This window comes from Pristis pectinata, chromosome 4 (assembly GCF_009764475.1).
Source record: "Pristis pectinata isolate sPriPec2 chromosome 4, sPriPec2.1.pri, whole genome shotgun sequence".
NCBI classification, from domain to species: domain Eukaryota; kingdom Metazoa; phylum Chordata; class Chondrichthyes; order Rhinopristiformes; family Pristidae; genus Pristis; species Pristis pectinata.
Genome location: NC_067408.1, coordinates 94,390,843 through 94,413,645, shown reverse-complemented (window position 1 = coordinate 94,413,645; position 22,803 = coordinate 94,390,843). Strand labels below are relative to the sequence as shown.

Genomic DNA, 22,803 nt, shown 5'->3' with positions numbered 1-22,803 from the left:
CTGGTCATTAGCAGATTCTTACCGCCTTTTCCTGGGGAGTGTTGTAGAATGGAGGGATCTTGGAGTACAAGTACATGGTTCACTGAAAGTGGAGTCACGGGTAGACATGGTGGTGAAGAAGGGTTTTAGCACGCTGACTGTCATAAGTCAGAGCATCGAGTATTAAAGGGGAGGTCGTGATGCGGTTGTACAGGATGCTGGTGAGGCCACACTTAGAGTATTGTGTTCAGTTTTGGTCGCCCTGCTACAGGGAAAGATGTTATTAAATTGGAAAGAGTGCAGAAAAGATTTACAAGGATGTTGCCAGGGCTTGAGGGACTGAGTTATAGGGAGAGGTTGGAAAGGCTAGAACTTCATTCCTTAGAGTGTAGAAAACTGAGAGGTGATGTTATACTGGTGTATAAAATCATGAGGGGCAGAGATAAGGTGAATGCACTCTAGTCTTTTTCCCAGAACTGGAGGGCATAGGTTTAAGGTGAGGGGGGAAAGATTTAAGAGGAACATGAGGGGCAAATTTTTTTACACAAAGGGTGGTATCCATGTGGAATGAGTTGCCAGAGGAAGTGGTTGAGGCAGGTACAATAACAACTTTTAAAAGACAGTTGGATAGGTACATGGATTGGAAAGGTTTAGAACGTTAAGGACCAAACACTGGCAAATGGGACGAGCTTGGATGGGACATCTTGGTTGGCATGGACCAGTTGGGCCGATGGGCCTGTTTCCATGCTGTTTGATTCTATGAATTTATTTTCAATCCCTGTGGTAACACTGGACCGCAGTCAGACTGACTGGCAGCTTCTGGTAGATGTGATGGACTGATATCCTTGGATCATAGGGCACTTTCTCTAAACAGTTGCCTTGCATCTAGTTCATTCAGTAGAATATCCATTTTGCTTGCCATCAAACAGAATTGAAAGATTCATGGATGCTTCTGTACTTTGCCATGATTAAGTTATTTGCATGAATTCCATATAGCATTTGCAAATGCAAACAATTTATTTGACCATTTCTTTTTGCCAGAAAACTCTTCTGTCTATGAAGGCATTTGGGCAGCAGCTCACTCTATTCAATACCTCTTTATTATGGTAGCCCTTAAAAGCTCAAACTGCAAAAGGAGTTTAATATTATCTCAACCAGACAAGCTCAGCTGCTTCTGCCTGTTTAAAAAATTGTTCTTGAATTTTTTTACATAATTATGCAAATTAATTGCAAAAACTCGAGTGGCTACAGAGGTTCTCCAGGTGCATATTAAAAACGTAAACATTCAGATCTGTCTTTACTATTTTTAATACAGAAAAGTTGACAGGCATTACAGAAAACAGCTTAAATACATGAAAATATGTAAAACTGCACAATGCTTAACAATGTTTTTAAAGAAAATTAAGTATCTTTAAATCGCTTCGGTCTGCATTTTGCAATAAGTTAACAGCATTCTGGAGTGCTTGTTTGGTTTATAATGAATGGGTTATATTCTGTTTTTGGAATCTATTTCATTATAAAAATTCTCTTTAGTCCAAATGAGCTAATATTATGATGATCCTGGTCTGATTTATTAGACCAATAGGACCTGGTTTACAAAAGCAACCAGAATGCAATAGCATGCACCTGTTACTGGCTTTAAGGTAAGTGGTAACAGCTATGGTTACCATTTACTTCTGAATTGCTAAAATACAACCTATTTAAAAGTAAAATATGATTTTGTGGATTTTTATCCTTGGTGACCATTGTAATCATAGAATCTGACAGCATAAAAAGAAACCAAAAGACCCATCATGTATATATTACCAGGTCTCTGAAAGGACTAAACAACTAGTCCCATTCCCCTAGAAGTATTTATTTCTTGTCAAAGTTGTATATTAATTCAGTTTCCACCATCATTTCAGGGAATGCACTCCAGATCATAGCAATTTTAAAAAAAAATGACAAACAAGCAAACAAGCCATTCTGTTTTTTTTTCTCTCCTGTATGTATGCAATGCTTGTATTGAATGTATAGATAACAACTATACAAAATTTGCCCACGGGATCCAGGATTGGCAGAAAATACTGATATGACACAAAGGCACATAATAATCTAAGTATTAAAAGTACTTAGATTATAATGAACTAATGTCCTTGTAATCACTTTTTTAGTTATTTATCTAATTTTAAATAAATACATTTAGTAAGAATGATTGTTACTTTGTAAGCCTAATTCGCATTTATAATGTTATACAAAGGTGGGAATTAAAATGGATTTAAGAATTTAATCCTAGGTGGAAACTTGCTCATCAGCATTGAAGTAACTTCTGCCTAGGTGGAAACTTTTGCTCATCAGCATTGAAGTAACTTCTGCTCAGCACCAGGTAATGGTGATCCATTATATACATTTGGGATTTTAAGGCAGAGATCAATCAATAGCTTCACCCATCAATTTTAGTTCACTTTCTGTTGTAAGAAGAAAGGTAAAACGGATTTCTGCTTGGTAAAGCCATCCTGTCACAGGCAGCACTTTCAAAAATCTTTTTGTAGCATTACTGCAACTCCTGCAATACTACAGAGATAAACAATTCCATTTGCTCATTAGAGAAATGTTTAAACTAAACAAATTGCTACTTTGCAATGATATTATTTACATAATTGCTTATCCAAATAATTGCTTTTTAATCAATTTTTAAAATAATATGCTAATTCCAATTCTATGCAATCTATTTGCGTTTTGAATACTATTTAAATGCCTTATTTCCACTTTGACATAAAATACTTTTAGCTCCAGCTTAGCATTTCATTTTGATTTATGCCAAAATGGAACAAAAATGACTTTTAAACATTTAAGTAGGTTTGGCCTACATTTCTCAAATCAACTGTAGATTATATCAAACTGGTTGGTATTCTTTAGAGGATAGTAAACGCAGAGGTTGGCACCATTTCAATAGAACACTCACATAGTATTTCTAATGATGCAAGTTCAAATGAGTTTAACTATTTGCAAGTAAATATTGCTGGGAACAATTTTCAATTTAGCATTATCTTTCATGTTGATGAAATTGAGTTAATCCTAAACTGTTGGTTGTCTTGGTATTACGTTATCAGTTCCAGATTCTCAGCGACGAGGGGGTGGAGGCACGGCTGGTAATGGCTGCATTTGTAGTTGGTCATATGGGTCCTGTGTTGCTGAACTCAGTCCCTGCAAAATAATTCCACTGAAATTATTAGCTAATTGTGTGTATCATAAGGAAGTAGTTATTCTATTCCACATGGTTTTTCCTTGCACATATAATTCCTTTATGCATTTCTGGAAAACCATGGTTGCAAAGTATAGTTAGAGATAAGAAAGCCCTGATTTTTCTACCAGGTAGTCTGTGTGATTTGCCTACTAAAACCACAGAAATTAAAGGTGTTTGTATTTTTAATCATCCTTCATGGAGGTGGGAGATAGGAAGAGATCAAGGTTTCCCAGCAACCAGTAATGTAAGAAAATGTCTAGTTTTACTGGGATTTGTCTGTAATGCATTGAACAACTACTGTTTGTCAATGAGACTTTAATGTCATTAAAAATCCCAAAGTTGCTTCATAGGCACATTATTAAAGAACATTTATAAGGAGACATTAGTATATGTGATGTAAAACTTGTTCAAAGCAAAGAGATTAAGTACTTCGAGATGGAGGCTGTGCTTTGGAGGGTTTTGAAAATGCGTATGTTAAAATTGAAGCCAGTGTATGCTTGCAAGCATTGGATTGGTGACCAAGGTGTAGAGCTTGGGGTTAATATGGGTAGCAAGTCACTTTTTTAAACAAAAGACAGCTCACTTCTCTCCTACCTGATAAATGTCATTCCCTCCTTTGCCTCTTCGTTTCTGTAGGGTATTAAAACATGCAAATTAATTTATTTCTAAAATGCACATTAATCCGGTGCACATTTCAAACACAGTGATTGTTATTTCCACGCAGCATCTTGCTTGACATGAATATCAGTCAGTGTACAACACTGATATGTCATTGTTACTGCTATTGTGGAGTTCCCATTTCCAGTTCTTGGCCTTTTTTAACCTTGCATGACTTCAGCAGCAGTTGGCATTTGATTTCTGTGAGCTGTTTCTGCAGTTCTAAGTGTCTGGGATTCATTTAGTCTTTTAATGTTGCAGGACAAGGAATGCAAGGAGGATTTCAGCAAGAGTTGCATCCATCCAGGATGTAAATCTCAAGCTTGATCCTTATTAACGAATGTCTGAAATGTTTGCATTTCAGGAAGGCTGTTCTCACTTAAATCTGTTCAAACTGCAATTGCTGAACTTCGCAAGAACAGCATTGTTAATTGCTGCCAAGTGATTGTGCCAATGAATTGCTGTGCATTTGGTTCCTTTCAGACAGGAATTGGAGGTTTATGCATCTCTCTGAGTTTGCCATCCTCCACTGCAAAAGAGAACAAACTTCACTTCTTTCTTGAAAGATAAAGTGCAGATGCAGAAACTTGAGATGAAACCAGACAAGGCTGGAGATAAACAGAGTTAATATTTCAGGTCATCAAAACAGAGTTAACTTACAGTTCACATGATTCAATACAGTAAGTGGAAGGTACTTTTTGTTCTCCGCAGAAAATTGGCAGTGAAGCTTGGAGAAATACCCAAAATATTGACTCTGTTTCTCTCTCCACAGATGCTATCTGACTTCTGAGTATCTTCAGCATTTTCTCTTTTTATTACTTTTTCCGTTTTGGCACATATCGGTATGCATGTTGTGTGCCAGTTGTCGAGTCTTATTTACCGGAATTGAGGGATTCCATTCCGTCCAATTCCAGCTGAAGAGCAAACTGATCCAGCAACCTCTTTAAGCTGCCACAACAAAATATCAGAAGGTCAAGGTCCTTAGAACTTCTACCCTCAGCTGTTTTGGTGTACTGGTTACCGATGATGTTTCTATATAGGGCATCGTTTGGGAGCCGCTATACTAACAATGGCTAGACATATTTCCATGGAAAATGATCTGTATAACGTTACAGTCTTGATCAGAGAATAGATATTTATCCACTTGATGCTTTTGATTTGCTTGTCACTAAAGCATTTTTTTTTACAGATTTCTGCTTTGATGGAGATTGTTTTCTTAGTTCATAGCATATACAATAGTCATCATGTATGATTAGCCTGCTGCACAGTGACCTAAAGATATCTCCACATACAGAATAAATGAAAATTGGAATATCTGGATATATCTGTAGTTCCAGTAATCAACTGATAAATCTGTTCATGTTCACCATACCTGTTGGGTTGGTTTGAGTTCACCGTAAGGTTGACTTCTGTCCTTGGCATTCAATTTCTGTAAACAAAGTAAATTTTATCTTGTGTAAATTTACAAATGAATTTACCTATCAATGCTGTTTTGTAACCAAACATCAGGAGAAATGAACAAGAAGTGTAAGCTTGTCTGTTCCACAAAATCTAATTCTTTCTGATGATTATTTTTCTCAAATGTGATTTTTTTTTAAAAATCAGTACATTCTAATATCCTAATGGACTAAAACCTGGGATCTCATCATAAATGCTAATGTTAATACCACAATGGTCTTTTTTGAATATGTTTTGTGATGGGGAGTGCAATTAATTAAAATTTCAATATGACTCAAATTTTACCAGTCTCCTAGCAGCTGAAGGCGTTGTAAGTCAAAAGGAACAGACAAGCTCATCTGCTTCTCTCCATGTAATTGACCTCCTGGACAAGGAGTTTTCTTCATCCATAATACTGTGATTCCCATCCACCCATGCACACTCTTCGGCTCTCCACACAATTGACTACCTCTTCCCAGTGCAGAAGAGCTGCTTTCCAAATTGCTGTGAATACTCTTTATCCTGAGGCATGATGGACATGATATTTGCCATGCAACAACATCAAGAAAAAGCTAGAGAGCAGCATCAACAACCACCCTACCTTTTTTTTTAATTCACAGAAGCCTATGACCTTTTCTTAATTGACAGTTAAGTATCCAATTTGGTTGCCCTCAGAACTTCGAACAAAATTGTAAGCAGACTAGGCTCAAGGAAGGCTATAGTATTCACTTGCGCTTGGAAGTGAACTTGCACTTGGTTACAACTTCCACTTTAAAACCTTGATCACTCTCACCTCAGTCACACACTGCAGTACCTAGATGATGCTTGCACATGCATACAATTGGAGGGCAACTCAAAGTAGTCATTGATTTGTTCACTGAAACATCTGCAAACAAAAGGTCATCTACGAACTCCCCCACCCCCCCCCCCAATACCAATTAATAAGCGTCCACAACCTTAGTAAACATGGGCCACTTTCACGATCTCAAGAGCTGCTAGCTGCTGCTCACTGAAGGCAAATGTCAGTCACAAAATTAACTTTTACTTTCATTGTATTAGCACACAATTTAGCTGTCTGAGGAAAAGTGTTGGAAGATCAAGACCCAGGATGAAGTTTGTGGTCTATCATACAGTAGTGTTTCTCCACCAATACCTGCACAGTTACACAGGACTACTTTAGGCAGGCACATTCAAGCACCACCTGCTCCATCTGCAGATCTCACATTGTCCTTTTCAGTCATCTCATAACTGGGGTGGGAGCAAGTCCTCCTTCACACAGAGGGACTGCCTAAGAAGGTAATGATTTTCCAGTTATCACTGGAGAAGACTGCAGGCAAGTTCCCCAATTTCAATTTTCTACCCTGACCTGCAGGAGACTATGTAGCAGGAAATAGATTTTACATTAGAACACATACTACACAACCATTGGTCAAATTCCACATAGCCAGGGCTCAGGTGTTTGATCCATCTCCAGCTGGTGGATTTTGCTGCTGCTCACAACAAAGCAATTTCATCAAATTTCACAGCACATGATTCACCTGGCACAAACTCCAAGTTCTCCCATCAAACAATATTAAGGACTTTGCTTTTAAAACAAAATTAAGGTCTGAGCCATATGTTACTTACAGAATAGGTGTCACTAGAAGCTGCAGCATCAATTTTTTCATTCTAAAAGAGAGCAAAATAATAAAAGTGATGTACAAAACCACACTTTTATTAAGTAGATACTTTGTACCAGCCAATTTAGATAGGCCTAAGTCATCAAAATGTTTCTCAAGTGAACAACTCCCTAACTTGGCCTTTTCAATTGGTTGGCTCCATTGAATAGGCCTTTCAGGGTCACAGGACTCAGATCTGCACGTTAAATTTGGAACTGCTTTTGAAATAATGCCACAGGGAATACATCAAAGAAACTCACACAAGCAAGTTTGAAATCCATTCTGTGTGGCTTGTGTTGCTAATAATCATCTGCAAATGTAAGGGGCAGGTTGTGGCAGAGCTTATTGACCTCACTGAGAAAGATTCTGGCAGTTTCTGTAAGTAGCCACTGGGAGGAACCCTTCAGTGTAAGCTTCAAATAACTCCAACAGCAGCCAGGCATTAAATGTCTGCCGTTAATGAATGCACCAAGGCAGTTGACAAAGCCTGACACAAGTTCAGATATGTGTAACTTTAGGACTAACTATTGTAAACTTTAATTTTCATTGAAAGTAAAAATCACTATATTTCATTGTTTACTTTGTCAGCATATGATATTTAGACATAACCAAGACATTTGCAGGTCCCTGACATGGCTGATATATGCACTCTCTTTGAGTTTAAACATCTGTACTTTCACTCTTGATTTAAAAAATTATATTCACACTGAGCTATTCAAAATCATAGTGTGAAAACAACTAAGAATGAAAAAAATGAAACTGATGTATCTGCTGAAATGTTTTAAAATTGACTTTCACAAATACCTGGAATCTATTAACTGGATCACAATGAATTTTCCCTTTTTTCATTTTCCATGGTATTATCTCATTTGGCACTGAACAAAGAACAGGAAATAGGAGTAGAAGGTAGGGTCTCATGGACCTTCCTGCCTGGCTCCCTTAACCCACAATTTGCACTAATGACTAAAAGTCATAACTCCATGTCCACAGAGCTCTACTGTTGAGGATTCCAACGATCATAAATTTTAAGAGAAGCAATTCTTCCTCATCTCACTGTAAATGAGTAATCCCTTCCTCCAAAACCATGCTTGCTAAGTTCTAGACTCCCCCAGCAAATGGGATCATGCTCTCAGCACCTTCAAGGCCACTCAGAATTAATTATGTTTCTGTAATACCCCCTCTAATTAATCTAAACTCCAGAAAATATGAACCTAATCTATCTTCCCTCATAAGAAAACCCCTTTAGACCCAGAATCAATCTAGTAATCCATAGTGCCTCTAAGGCAAGAGCAAAGCACACAATATTTGCAACATTGTGCTTTTATAGTACTCTAGGAATGGTCTCTACCAAAATCCTGCACATTTGTACCAAAACTTTTCTATTTTGTACTCCATCCCACTTGCAATAAGGGCCAGAAATATCCTACCAAAGTAAATACTGCAGATGCTGGAAATATTTAGCAGATCAGAAAGCATGGAGAAAGGAACAGTAAGCATTTCAGTTCAGTGACCTTAAGACTTGTGTAGCTGGAATAAAGAGTTTCAACGTCTCTAGCATGTGAGCTTAGTGTCCTCTGCACTTACTGCTCTTTTTATATTCATCATCTTAACAGACCTCCACCACCCCACCACCACCCATATCCGAAGGTCTATCTTCTGTTTCAATCACCTTCACCCACACCTCAGTGACTGCCAGCTTGACTTGATGAATTTTTCCAATACTACCTTTGGCTGAATACCAATGGATGCTTCCCCACTTCTCTTGCTTTTAGCCTCCTCGATCTACCCAGATCCCTCCCCCAGTGCTCTTTTGATTATAGAATTGATATTTTGTATCTTTGTTTGGAACAAGTTCCTTCTTCATGGTAGAGATGTGAAAACAACTACCCGCTTTGCTGCAATTCCAGCCTCTGTGTCTTGATGTCGTTTGTTAAACTTAAGATCTGAATAGGCATCCTGATTCTTCTTCTGCAAAGGCTGTTTTAAAAAAAAAATTAGAAGCTCATATTATTCTCATATTTGATTATAATTAAGTTATAATCTATCACCATATACAGTGAAACACTAATAACGTGTAATCCAATTTTTGAGAAAACACAATGGTTCAGTATCTGACTCACATGCTCGTTTTCCTTAATCAGTTTTAACTATTGAAATGTTTAAAATATTAAACTGCTAAGCAATAAATAAAAACATTAAAATAATGCAAGTACAAAATAAATAATTGGAGTTACCTTTTACCTTCTATTCAGGAATTCCCTTTCATGTGGAGATTCCAATCCTGCAGCCAGCCTGGCTGATGTAGGATCACAGAGATAGACTCAGTGTAATTCTGGGCTCCTTTACTAGAATTCAAGTGGCGTCCAGCAACTGACCAGAGTGACGGGTGTGCTAATAGTTACTGAGTGTTGGGGTTATAATGCAGACCCTGTTTGACACTATTGTTTGACATACTCTTCACTGAGAATGTGCATGCTGTCATTGAGCAAGCATAAGATGGAAACAAATTGCTATGGGCAGCTAAACTTGAGGACTGTGCCTCACAGTCCTTCCTACTTGGTGTCAAAAGCTTTGGTGAGATTGAGAAAGGCCGTGTATAGTGGCTAGTGCTGCTGCTGCTGCTCCTGCTCCATGGATTTTTCTTGAAGTTGTCATGTGGTGAAAATCATGTTCTCTGTGTGGAGTGGATGGAATCTATGCTGTGATTCAGCTCTTTGGCCACTGGGAGGAGGCAGTTGAAGAGGACGCTGGCAGTGACTTGAGGTGGACAGCAGGGAGACCCCTCTGAATTACTGTTATTGGATTTGTTTCTTTTTTTCATAGATGGCCACAACAATGGCATCTCTGAGGACTTAGTCTCCTCTTCCCAGATGTGGGTGATGAGGCTGATTTGTGATTAAAGCTGTTTACTGATGATTTTTAGAATTTCAGCAAGGAGATGCAGCCAAGTGACATTTCTTGCCACAATATTGTAACTCATCTACATCAAACTTCCCATGTGAGTGGATCTAAAGTAGCGCTGTTCAACCTACAGTGACTACACACCAAAACCAAGGTTACCTAAAGCTTGGTAGTAGGGCTGCAGTTTATGTTTGCACATGCTCTGAGGCTAAACTCAAAGACATAACAGATTCACTTTTGAGTATGTTTACCATGGAATTGGATCAATTCTTCCCAGGGCATTTCCTTAACTGGCTTATCAAATCTATACCTTTTGTGGAATAATCCATCTGCAATTTTCTCAAATACCTTTCAAAATGAGACAAGTCATTCTATTGCCATACAAGTTCAAACTACTGTTTTCCTGGCAGTAGATTACAGTGCATACAGCTTGTGCATGGTATCAACAATCCTGGACCATGGATTTCTGCTTTGACCTTGAGTTCTTGAGCCCAAAGCACATCCAGCTTTAAGATCTTCAACAGTGGGACCAAACACTTTTTATTCTATGCCATAAGACAGCAAATAAATCTTATAACACAACAATCACCAAAATGTAAAGGACAGTGTAAATAGTTACATACTTCATATGCGCCTTCCATATTTGGTTGGTTCACAGGAGCATCTTCTAATTTGCTTTTTGCCTTGGTCAGCTTTGAAAATAAAATGAAAAACTGTTTGCATTTTTCAGTTCTAATGCCCAAAGTATATTTATAGTTCCATATTTCAGATTAACAAAAAGATTCTCAAACTATAAATCTTAAAAAAAGAAGTGCAAGACTTTGCAATGTATATTTTGTGACTGAGATTTGTATAACCAAGGGACCGTTCACAGTCTTTTGCACTCTGGGTTAACAATCTTGGCTAAATTATCATAGGAAGCTGCCACTTTGTACATTTCCAAAAGATGGGGGAGCAAAAAAGCCTGGAAGCATTTCAATTAAACCACTTTCTAGCATAAGAGGTACACTTATTTATCTGTTCATTCCTTATTCATCTGGTGCTGAAAGGATAACAAAATAACTGGATAATTTATGTGAATGCTTTCACAAAATAATCATGCATTAACAATTTTAGCAGAAAACTCGTAAGCAAAAAATGTACCGGTGAAGTTAAAAAATTATCTCCAAACATTGATTTATTATGAATAAATCCCATAATAGGACTTGCAAGTAAGAGAAATCATATGGAATTTAGGATTAATTCTTTAAATTTGCACTAGTGGTATTCTGTTTTGTAATAACGTGGTGGTACTCAGTGGTAAGTATATATTTTACTTGTGTGTAGTAAATATCATTAAATGATTACGGTCCTTGGCGTGTTAATTTGTCAGCTTTTATGATTCCTATGTAAATGGATAGTCTTTCCAATGCTTGTTTTTACATAAACGTAGTTTGAAAGCATGTTGTTTAATTTAGTTTCATGTTTGTGCACTGAAACCTCAGAACAAACGTTCCTTCTGTATTTGTGTTGGCAAGAATGTCTCATGTAAAGAGATCAAATATCCAGCTCCAATTAATCATGTAACAATAACAAAGGTGAGAAAAAATCATCTTATTGAAAAATAATGTCTTACCAGGACCATTTCCATACCGTGTATCTATCTATATATCAACCAGAGGGCCATGAGGGAATTCCCATTTAAAGTGTTTTTGCCCTGCTGTATAATTAGATTACTAAATTAATCCTACCAAAAAACTTGAGTCTCCCCGTCTGGGGTAATTTCATAGTGTACTTGGTATTTACTTAAGAGAAGACACAAGAGACAAGGGACTGCAGATGCTGGAATCTGGAGCAATAAATAAATCTGCCAGAGGAACTCAGTGGGTCGAGCAGCATCTGCGAGGGGATATTCCTTTCATTCCACAAATGCTGCTCAACCTGCTGAGTTCCTCCAGCAGATTGTTTGGTATTTACTTAAGACTGAAAACTTTTTGGGTAAAGCCCCTCATTGTTCAATAATATCTATATCTAACACTTGATAAAACTCTAGGGTTACCACACATTAATCACAGGAATAAGATTAACTGGTATACTCTCCAAACTCTTGAGATGGCCAAGATGGTTTATTGCCTTGCTGGTCTATCTGATATTTGATTTTGAGAGGGTTTCCCAGTCCTATTCCAGTTGACCTATCACTGTCTCCGAGTTGACTTTCAAAGTTTGAGTTTAATTTCCATTAGCAGCACTAATGTGATCCCATCATTAGACATTTTAGCTACTTTAAGTACTTGAATGGTTTACAATAATTTGATATATGATTCTATCCAAATGAAAAATTGTAGACGTTGTGGGCTAATATAAGAGTAGGAGACTCTACGCTATGAAAATGTGGTGACAACAAATTCTAGAATCAGTGTGTATGTTCCTGCACGCAGACACGTTCTAACCACACTAATACATATGTATGTGCGCACACTCTTCCTCAGACACCCCTCCTATTAACTTCCTCCCACCTCCCTCCCTGCCACAATTCCACTCATCCTCATCTATCCCTATTCCTCCTGCCTCCCCACACCCCACTTATCTCCTCCACACTTCCCCTACCACAATACCCTTGCCCTCTCATCATAACTGCCATACACATTCCCATTCCTACCCCCTCTTCTTCCCACCCTCCCACTATACCCACTCCCAGAATGTCCATGCCCCAGCACCCTCCCTTTCCTGCAATATGCACAACCCCTACTTCTCCCTCCCATTCTTCATTACACCCTCTGATCCACACTACCCTCATTCACCTTTACCCAGCCACCAACCAAACTCATGCTGCCCTCCTCATTCCCCCTCTACTATCTCTCCTCTTTATTCACACATTCTCTGTCCCCACTCCAGAACCAATAATGCACCACCGTGGGCTGTGTTCAATGCAGGATCTCCAAGGTTTCCCACAGAAGACCCTCCTAGGAGCAACATCTACCTGTCCAATGACACATGGTGTTGGTAGGCCTTGGTTAACCAGTACAGGTGGTGGACATGGTGGTTTGTGTTGGATGAGTGAGCAACTTGCCCCAAATCTATGACTCTCCAGAATGATATTTGCAACCTACTTCGGGTTGAACCCCATCATTTAAGAACCCTACTTTTGAACATGCTTACTCTGAAATTTTGGAAGAAACTCATTAATACCAATGGAGCAACCTGGAAAGCCATTCATTGCAATACTACCAACCTCCATCTATACGGGTCCTTAGAAGCTGAAATATCACATATTTAAATAACTTACCCTTAGTTTAAGGTAGAGAGCAGTGATTATAATCCCATACACAAAGAGAATTCCATCGAGTATGTAACATAGCTTAGGATCATTCAGGCTCATACTGTCAGCATCTGTCAAATTGAAAACAAAGAAGTCTGATCAACCACTTTTTCAATCAATATCTAATGCTCCAGTAATGATCCCTCTGGACACAGTCAATAGTTTTCAACAGGTAGCAATGATTAGATTTCATTTCAATATTGAAAGCTAATTGGCGAATGTGATGATTCAGTTGATAAGTTTTGGTTCAACACCTGGTTTGATCAGTTGATCATGATAAAATTGGTGATTGTTAATGAAGGTAAGATTAAGATTTCTTTATTAGTCACATATATATTGAAACACACAGTGAAATGCATCTTTGCATAGAATGTTCTGGGGGCAGCCCGCAAGTGTCACCACGCTTCCGATGCCAACATAGCATACTCACAACTCCTAACCCCTACGTCTTTGGAATGTGGGAGGAAACTGGAGCACCCAGAGGAAACCCACGCAGTCACAGGGAGAACATAGAACATAACAACATAGTATAGGCCCTTTGGCCCACAGTGTTGTGCCAACATTTTATCCTGCTCTGAGATCTATCTAACCCTTCCCTCCCACATAGCCCCCCATTTCTCTATCATTCATGTGTCTATCCAAGAGTCTCTTAAATGTCCCTAATGTATCTGTCCCCACAACCTCTGCAGGCAGTGCGTTCCGCACACCCACCACTCTCTGTATATGGTTTATTGTCTCACTACATCCCCCTTATATCATCCTCCAATCACCTTAAAATTATGTCCCCTCGTGTTAGCCATTGTCGCCCTGGGAAAAAGGTCTCTGACTGTCCACTCGATCTATGCCTCTTATCATCTTGTACACCTCTTGTACATCTTCCTCCTCTCCAAAGAGAACAGCCCTACCTCTCTCAACCAATCCTCATAAGACATTCTCCCCAATCCAGGCAACATCCTGGTAAATCTCCCCTGAACCCTCTCTAAAGCTTCCACATCCTTCCTATAATGAGGCGACCAGAACTGAACACAATACTGCAAGTACAATCTCCTTACAGGGAGCGGCTGGAATAGAACCCGGCTCTCTGGCGCTGTAATAGCGTTACACTAACCACTACACTATAATGTTGAAAGATATAAAATTGACTACATTTTGCATTTTTTTAAAAAAAAGGACGAAAACAAAAAGCAATCTATGATATTCAAGTGCTTTCCATCACATTGCTATACTGGCTTTTTGAACTAACTGATCCTTTCCTATCCATAATGTGTGAATTCATACGCTGTAATATCTGATATTGCCATAATCATCCTTTGTGCTACTGGTACACTCACTTATGCAGTTGTCATCACCAAACAATTATTCCAATGTTCAGCATACATGTTTCTCACCTTTTACAAAATTAAGCTTATCCAAAATAATTGAGCCAGTATCCTTTACTGCAAAAATATGATAGGTTAGCACATTGTTTTTTTGTTGCTCCCACTTCCCTGAACATTTCAAATTTAAAATCCTCATCTTTGTTTTAAAATCCTGTCATGATCTTGCCCAAGGCTATCTCAGTAATCAGCAGAACTCTCTCATCCTTTATCTACCTTTTGCAATGGTCGTTGGTGGTCACATTTTCAGCTAAACTGTGCTATCCTGTGGAATACACCCATTAAACACTTTCTTCCTCTCTTCCTTTAACTCGCTCCTTAAAACCCACCACACTAGTAAAAGATTTGATGACCTTCCTAATATCTAGTTCCTTTGTTTCATGTCCATTCTGATTGTTTTGCTCTGAAGTGCTGTGAATTAGGCAAGAGAATGCGTCTATTTAATTTTTGTTGTTGGCAAAGTTATTTGATTTCTTCATATATTTTTTTTCCAGTTTTATAAATGATTGGTCAAGTTCAAAACTACACAAGGCAAACTCTGTTTTAGAGAGAATATCCCTGTTCATTGAAGATTGGAACTGAGAAATTTACATCCACCTAAGAGGGCTGACAGTGAGCCAGACCCTTGTGCCAAAGACTCTTCTCTCTCGCGACACACAGCTCCTCCCAGTGCTCGTGTTTCTCAAGAGATTAGAGCACAGAATCAAGGCTGATGCTTCAGTGCTGTTGAGGAAATTCTTCACTGTATTAAGTACCATCCTTCAGACAATAAATCAAATGAAGCCCACGTGTCTCTTTAGTTACGTAAACACAAAAGATCCTTTGGGACTATTTCATAGAATTAACTATTGTACCCCAGCAAATATTTCTCCCATAATCAAAATTACTGAATAAACAGATATTCTGACCACTATCACATTGCTTTTTGTAGGAACCTGCTCCCCACAAATTGGCTGTCATGATTCTTTCATTACTTCAGTGACTGCTGTTCGAGGAGTATTTCATTGGCTATAAAGTGCTTTGCAATATTCAGAAAAGAAGTGCTAATTCTTTCTCCAACTCTGTTGTGCATTCAGTGATTCAAACATAATTAATGATCATTTTTAAAAACTAGGTGTGTTTATTATGTGATGGCATTCTATTTAGTCATCTGCCTTGAGCCTTGCTCCACCTCCAAATTCTAAAGATTTGAGGATGGGATAATTTGACTAATAAGGGAAGGCACACGTGGTATAACAGAATGGAATCTTCCCGTCCCTTCAGACAGGCACAGATCTGACCAAAGCTACTGAAAGCATACTGAACTGCTTTAATGAAGTGACATCAGTGATCTCTTGGGTTGATTATTGATCCTCCTTGCTCCATGCTTGCTAGTGCTAATTGGATTTCTGCTGGAAATAGCATTGCACCAAAGCTACTGTGAGTGAGATTATAATCAAGGATGGGGAGTAGAAGGAAGTGCCTATCCTCCAGTTCAGATTTCTCTAAGTGGCCAAGAATCTTTCAAGAAATGGATGCTGTCCTAATTCTTTCTGCTCAAATAAGTTCTGTTACTGCATCTGTCCTTCCACTTCTCTCTCTTCAGTCTGGCAGCAATGGTTCAATATTTACCTGTTGCAGCAGTGTGCATCAGGATCTTGTGGTAAGGCCAACATGTATACTTGCTCACTGTATTTTCAGATGCTCCTGAAATCAAGGGATCTTTTACAAAATAAGAACGCAAGAACCTAGGCAATGGGGGCAGGGATAGGCCATTTAGCCCCTTAAGCCTGTTTCCCCTTACAAAAATCATATCTGATCTTCTACCTCAAACATCACTTTCCTGACCTAGTCCCATGTCCCTTCCTTCAATATCCAGATATTTATTAAATACAGAAATTTCTCCTTGTTTCATTCCTAAATAGTTTACCCTTTATTGTGAGATTGTGACCCCTTCACTTCTAGACTCCTTATAAGAATCAACATCCTCACCTCGACCTTGTCAAGATCTCTAAAAGTATTGTGTGTTTCAATGAGGTTATTTTTCATTGAGGTTATTTTTCATTGAGGTTACCTCTCATTCTTATAAACTCTAGACAACGGAGGTCAGCCTACTCAATCTCTTCTCATATGTCAGACTTGCCATCCCAGGAACCAGTCTAGTGAATCTTCATTACACTCTCTCTTTAGCAAATATGCCTTTTTTTTAAAAGGTGGAGACCAAAATTATAAGCAATATTCCAGGTGTACTTTCTATATAATTGCAGTAAGACATTTTTAGTCTTGCACTCAAATCCTCTAGCAATAAAGGCCAACATGCTGTTTGTTTTCCTAATGGTGTGCTGCACCTGTGTGTTAGCTTTTAGCAACATATTTACAAGCACACCCAAGTCCTTTTGAACATCAATGTTTCTGAATCTTTCGCCCTTTTTAAAAAAAATACTCAGCATCTGTTTTTGCTACCAAAGTAAGTGGATAACCTCACATTTTTCTACATTATACTTTCATCTCCTTTTCCACTTGTTTAACCTGTCTATATTATCATTAAGCATCTTTGCATTCTCATCATCACTCAGATTCCCACTTAGTTTGGTGTCATCAGTAATCTTGGAAATATTACAAGATAATTGATTGTCCTGCAGTACATATAAAATTAGGTCCTAGTATATTCCTTTGGACTGAATTAGCTGACAATTTCCAGAACTGAGCAAGCATCCAAACAGAAGCCATCAGCATAAGGGAAGAGTGGGGGAAGTGCAGGTAACGTGTGTGGAGACATTGTACTTACATTGTTTGGTGGGGAGGGGTGGGGGGGTTGTTTCTAGGAAGTTTGAACAACCTGTTAGTCCAATTGGTGAGGTCAGGAGGGTTTGCTTTGTGCATGAAATGCTGAGGTTGTGGATTTTGCTGCTGGTGTGAGTAGTCTGGATGCACTCGAGGGAAGAGGTTCTAGATCGATGCAGGAGGTCCTGGTAGGGTTAGATGAACTGGTTGGAAAGGATGGTCAAATAAAAGCTGCTGCTGAATCAATGGCCTGCTTTTGGTCTGTAGCCTATGTTATTCTAGGTCCTTTGTTTTTCTATGCTTCTAACAATGCTTTTCTCCTCTCCCTCGCTCCTGATTCTCCTCTCTTTCTTTTCTTTCTCTTTTCAGGTGTATGAAATCTGTAGGGGTGGGGAGGAAGCTTCTACAGAAGCACAGAGAGGAGCAACTTTCAGCTATCAAGTAGCCGCTGACAGTCGGTCATCTGAACTTCAAAAAGAGAGGAAATCTGTGGTGAAGCTGAATTTAAAAAGGTCTCAATGTATATAGGTCTGTATTGAGGGGAGGTGCTTGAGATGGAACAAAATACTACCCCACCAGTGCAGTATCAGCATCATTCAAATTAAATCTATTTTTAGATCATCGAGACAAGATTTTCCAGCCTGCTGAAATGACCTGTCTGCAGGTTCTTCATAACACACCAGCTCAAGAGTTTAAGTTCCAATAAACACCCTTTTCGATTGAAATTTCTTTTGTCCCATCTTTTGTTTTATCCCCCAGCCAAAGGCAATACCTGGCAGTTACTTTCCTTTCACTCACCAAATGACCGTTATTCAAGTGAACCTTGGTTAAGATCATAGCTGAGATCAAATCTGGTCATTCAAGTAAATCCCAGCAAAAAAATATTGAGTATGGTCATGGGGAAAAACAACATTGCTGATTTTTTTCTTGCTTCCTCAAGGAGTGTTGAATCATCATTCATTTACCTTTGGACATAGAACAGTACAACACAGGAACAGGCCCTTTGGCCCACCATGTGTGCTAACCATGATACCAATTCAAATTAATCCCATCTGTCGGCAGGTGGTCCATATCTCTCCATTCACTGCCTGTTCATGTGCCTGTCTAAATGCCTCTTAAACATTGCTATCATATCTGTTTTCACCATTTCCCCTGGCAGTGCATTCTAGACACCTACTACACTCTCTGTGTAAATAAAAAAATAACTGGCCTTATAAATCTCCTTTAAACTTTCCCTCTCTCAGGTTAAAAAGCTATGCCTACTAGTATTTGATATTTCCACCCTGGGTAAAAGATAAAATAGATAAGGTAAGATATCTTTATTAGTCATATGTACATCAAAACACACAGTGAAATGCATCTTTTACACAGAATGTTCTGGAGGCAGCCTGCAAATGTTGCCACGTTTCTGGCACCAACGTAACATGCCCACAATTTCCTAACCCGTACGTCTTTGGAATGTGGGAGGAAACCAGAGCACCTGGAGGAAACCCACGCAGACACAGGGAGAACGTACAAACTCCTTACAGACAGTGATCGGAATTGAACCCGGGTCGCTGGCGCTGTAATAGCGTTATGCTAACTGCTACACTACCGTGCCTGACCCTATCTACCCTCTCTACACTTCTCATAATTGTATATACTTCTACCAGATCATCCCTCAGCCTCTGACACTCCAGAGAGAACAATCCAAGTTTGTCCAACCTCTCCTTATAGCTAATACTCTTTAATCCAGACAACATCCTGGTGAACCTTTTCTGCACCCTCTCTAAAGCCTCCACATCCTCCTTGTAAGACGATGACCAGAACTGCACACTGTATTCCAAATATGGCCTAACCAAAGTTGTATACAGCTGCAACATGACTTCCTGACTTTTATACTCAACACCCCGTCCAATGAAGGCAAGTATGCCAATAAGCCACCTTTACCACCCTATCTACTTGTGTTGCCACTTTTTGGGAGCTATGGACCTGCACCCCAAGATCCCTCTGTATATCAATACTCCGAAAGCTCCTGCCATTTACTATATACTTTCCTCTTACATTTGTCCTCCCAACGTAAAATACCTCACACTTGTCCAGGTTAAACTCCATCTGCAATTTTTCTGCCCACATTTCCAGCTGGTCTATATCCTGCTGAATCCTTTCACAACAGTGCCACTTTTTGTGTCATCAGCACATACAACAGGGGTCGCAGCACTGATCCTTGCAGAAGACCATTGATCATAAACCTCCAGAGTATCAACCCTTCACCACCACCCTCTGTCTTCTATGGCCAAACCAGTTTTGAATCCAATCCAGTCCAATCTATAATGCCTCCCTGGATCCCATGTGCCTTACTCTTTTAGATCAGCTGACCATGAGGGTCCTTGTTGCAAGCTCAACAAGGTTTTCTTTACTTTGGGCTGGATGAAATCAGATAACAGAAAATTTGGATCAGCAACTAAGAAGTCAGCAATATATTTCTACTCTTTGAAACAAGACTGTATTGCCCTTAGAAACCACTGTTGGTGAATACTGTGATAATTTGGCATATTTATTTTTGATAGCCTCATTGAACAAAAATATCTGCATAGTTCCATCTCCCATTCTAACTTTGGTGGAAACCCAATTTTAATTGTTTGCACTCTTTCATTATTTGTTCTTTGATCTTTTGTGGAAATCTTTGGCCTCTAACTCTTTTTGGTCTAGAATCAAATATGACAAATCTCAGTCCAGATGAAGGATCTTGATCCGAAATGTCGACTGTCCATTTCACTCCACAGATGCTGCCTGACCCATTGAGTTCCTCCAGCAGTTTGTTTTTTGACAATTTTGATTAAAATCCAAATTGAACAAATTGCAAGTAATGTAAAAGATGTTCTTAAGATTATATGAAACTGGAGATATATGAAACTGGAGATTAAACTGGAAGGTTTAAATTCTTTGAGGCCTACTTTATGTTGTTGTTCAGAGAGATCCTGACTTTATTTCTTTCTATATGAACCATATTTTAGGAAGTCCTAACCATTGGTAAATTTGTTATTTTCTATTATGTTGTACCCTGTTGATGTTTTACAATTTTGCTTAAAAACAGAATAATTTGACTTTTATATACAGCATATGAATTTGTGATTCCTATTTACATTAGTGATGCAGAATATCATTACCACTAGTTACTGATTCCTTGTTTGTCAGGTTCAGAAGTTTCAAAGTGAGTTTCTGTCTGTCATGAGTTAAGTTTCTGAGAAACAACCATACTAAAAAAATACAGTCAAGTTCCAGAACTAATGTGGTTACCGATGGAATCAAGGGGCTGGTGCACATGCACCTGTCTACATCAACAGTGCTGAGGTCAAGAGGGCTGAGAGCTTCAAGTTCTTAGGAATGAACATCATCAATAGTCTGTCCTGGTCCAACCACGTAGACACCACGACCCAGAAAGGTCACCAGCACCTTTACTTCCTCAGGCGGCTAAAGAAATTTGGCATGTTCCCTTTGACACTCACCAACTTTTATCGATGCACCATAGAAAGCATCCTGTCTGGATACATCACAGCTTGGTACGGCAACTGCTCTGCCAGGGATCGCAAGAAACTGCAGAGAGTTGTGGACGCAGCCCAGCACATCACAGAAACAAGCCTCTCATCCATGGACTCTGTCTGCACCATCAGGCGGAAGATACAGGAACCTGCGGGCACATGCCATCAGACTCAAGGACAGCTTCTATCCCACAGTGATAAGACTATTGAATGGTTCCCTTACAAGATGAGATGGACTCTTGACCTCACAATCTACCTTGTTATGACCTTGCACCTTATTGTCTACCTGCAATGCACTTCTCCATAGCTGTGACACTTTGCTCTGTATTCTGTTACTGTTTTTACCCTGTACTACCTCAATGCACTGTGTAATGAATTGATCTGAACGAACAGTATGCAAGACAAGTTTTTCACTGTACCTCGATACAAGTGACAATAATAAACCAATACTAATACCAATAATTGAGTTTCTCACTAACAGTATGAAGCATCACCCTAATCTCTCCATGAAATAATATCTGAATTACTGATTTTACCTTGCTGTATAAAAAAACCTCAGCAAAACCCATTTTAAATAAATGCCTTCAGCAAAATGCAGTGTCAATTCCTCTTTCCTTATAAATGGGACACATTTTGACCATTGTATGATTGGGGAACATTTTCTTACAAAACTCTTCAGGAACTTAATAGACTTCTCAGACTCAGCCATCCAGATCAATTTTTCTAAATGATACTATTATGTCTCTGACATTTCAAGAGCCAATCAGTCTTATAGTAAACCAGTACATTGAAATGGCCAGAAACAAAAGATTTAGCAGACTTGTTTTTGTTTCCAGTGACTAGCAGTTGATCTGAATATACAGCTTTCATATGCATACATTCACTCTCAGTGCAGATCCTCCCCAGATTACATTCCTGAGAATTGTTCATAACCTGAACAGTTCACAAGTTGGAAATGCAGCTGCCTGGCAATATATTTAAAAGCAAAACGTAGGCCAACTAAGAGCAACATGTAGTTAAACCAAGGCATTTAACTCAACATTCACATTTCTTTGCAAGTTGCAGGTATTGCCGTGAACTGAGTCCGCACTTGGTAGAAGATGCCTACAGACCTGCAGCAGTCGGCAAGTCCATCCCATGGATCTCCCAAACCCTCATTCATATGTGCAAGCTGTACGCAAGTCGGGCATTCATAACCTGGGGAGGACCTGTGTCATACAACACAGAAGAATATAATGTGGCTCACTTAGCCAGATTGTTCAAGTGCAACTTCAGTCAAGGAACTTACCCATCCTTGCAGAAGTCTGACTACATATTTTGTCCATAAAAAGCAGGACAAATGCCTACACTCATAGCATTATAATGGAAAGCATCAATGACAATACTATCAAGTGTTTCTTATTCACCATGACCTGCTCACCATTACTCAGTTTGAATTTTGCCAGGTCTACATGACCCTTGATTTCATTACAGCCTTAATCTAAATATAGACAAGCAAGTTGATTCTTGAGAAGTTAAGAGTATCTGTCCTTGACATAAAGGCAACTTTCAACAGAGCATGGCCTCAAGGAGTCCAGGTAAAATTGATCAATAGGAAACCAAGCTACAAGCTGGAATCTCACCTCCCACAGAGGAAGGTGGCTGTAGTTGTAAGCAGTAAGACCGAAACAACATTCAGGCTTGGGCTGATAAGTGACAATTAACATCAGTGCAGACAATGACAATTTTCAACAAGAGAAAATCTAACCATATTTCCTTGACGTTCAATGGCATTATCGTCACCATCCCCCTCCATCAATATCCTTGGGGTCTCATTGACTCGAAAATGGACATTCGACCTACTTACTGTTGCTATGTGTAGGTTAGAAGCCAAGTATTCTACAGTGGGTGATGGACTTTGACTTTCCAAAGTTATGTACAGCGTATCATAAGTATGATCAAGTAATGTCCACTTACATTGACAAGTGAAGCATCAACATTACTCCAG

General features: G+C 39.0%; 1 protein-coding gene across 2 annotated transcripts in view; it reads right to left on the bottom strand.

The window, feature by feature from the left end:
* Positions 1 to 1,052: 1,052 nt before the first annotated feature.
* Positions 1,053 to 22,803, bottom strand: part of cd247 (CD247 molecule) — a 95,972-nt gene continuing 74,221 nt past the window's right edge. For both annotated transcript variants that reach the window (XM_052014025.1, XM_052014026.1), the window contains exons 2-8: positions 13,124 to 13,227; positions 10,482 to 10,550; positions 8,845 to 8,934; positions 6,926 to 6,967; positions 5,235 to 5,291; positions 3,800 to 3,835; positions 1,053 to 3,165 (exon numbers count right to left, since the gene is read on the bottom strand). In XM_052014025.1, the coding sequence (XP_051869985.1) occupies positions 3,082 to 3,165; positions 3,800 to 3,835; positions 5,235 to 5,291; positions 6,926 to 6,967; positions 8,845 to 8,934; positions 10,482 to 10,550; positions 13,124 to 13,227 (482 nt within the window). In that variant the 3' untranslated portion in view covers positions 1,053 to 3,081. The remainder of the gene's footprint in view (positions 3,166 to 3,799; positions 3,836 to 5,234; positions 5,292 to 6,925; positions 6,968 to 8,844; positions 8,935 to 10,481; positions 10,551 to 13,123; positions 13,228 to 22,803) is intronic.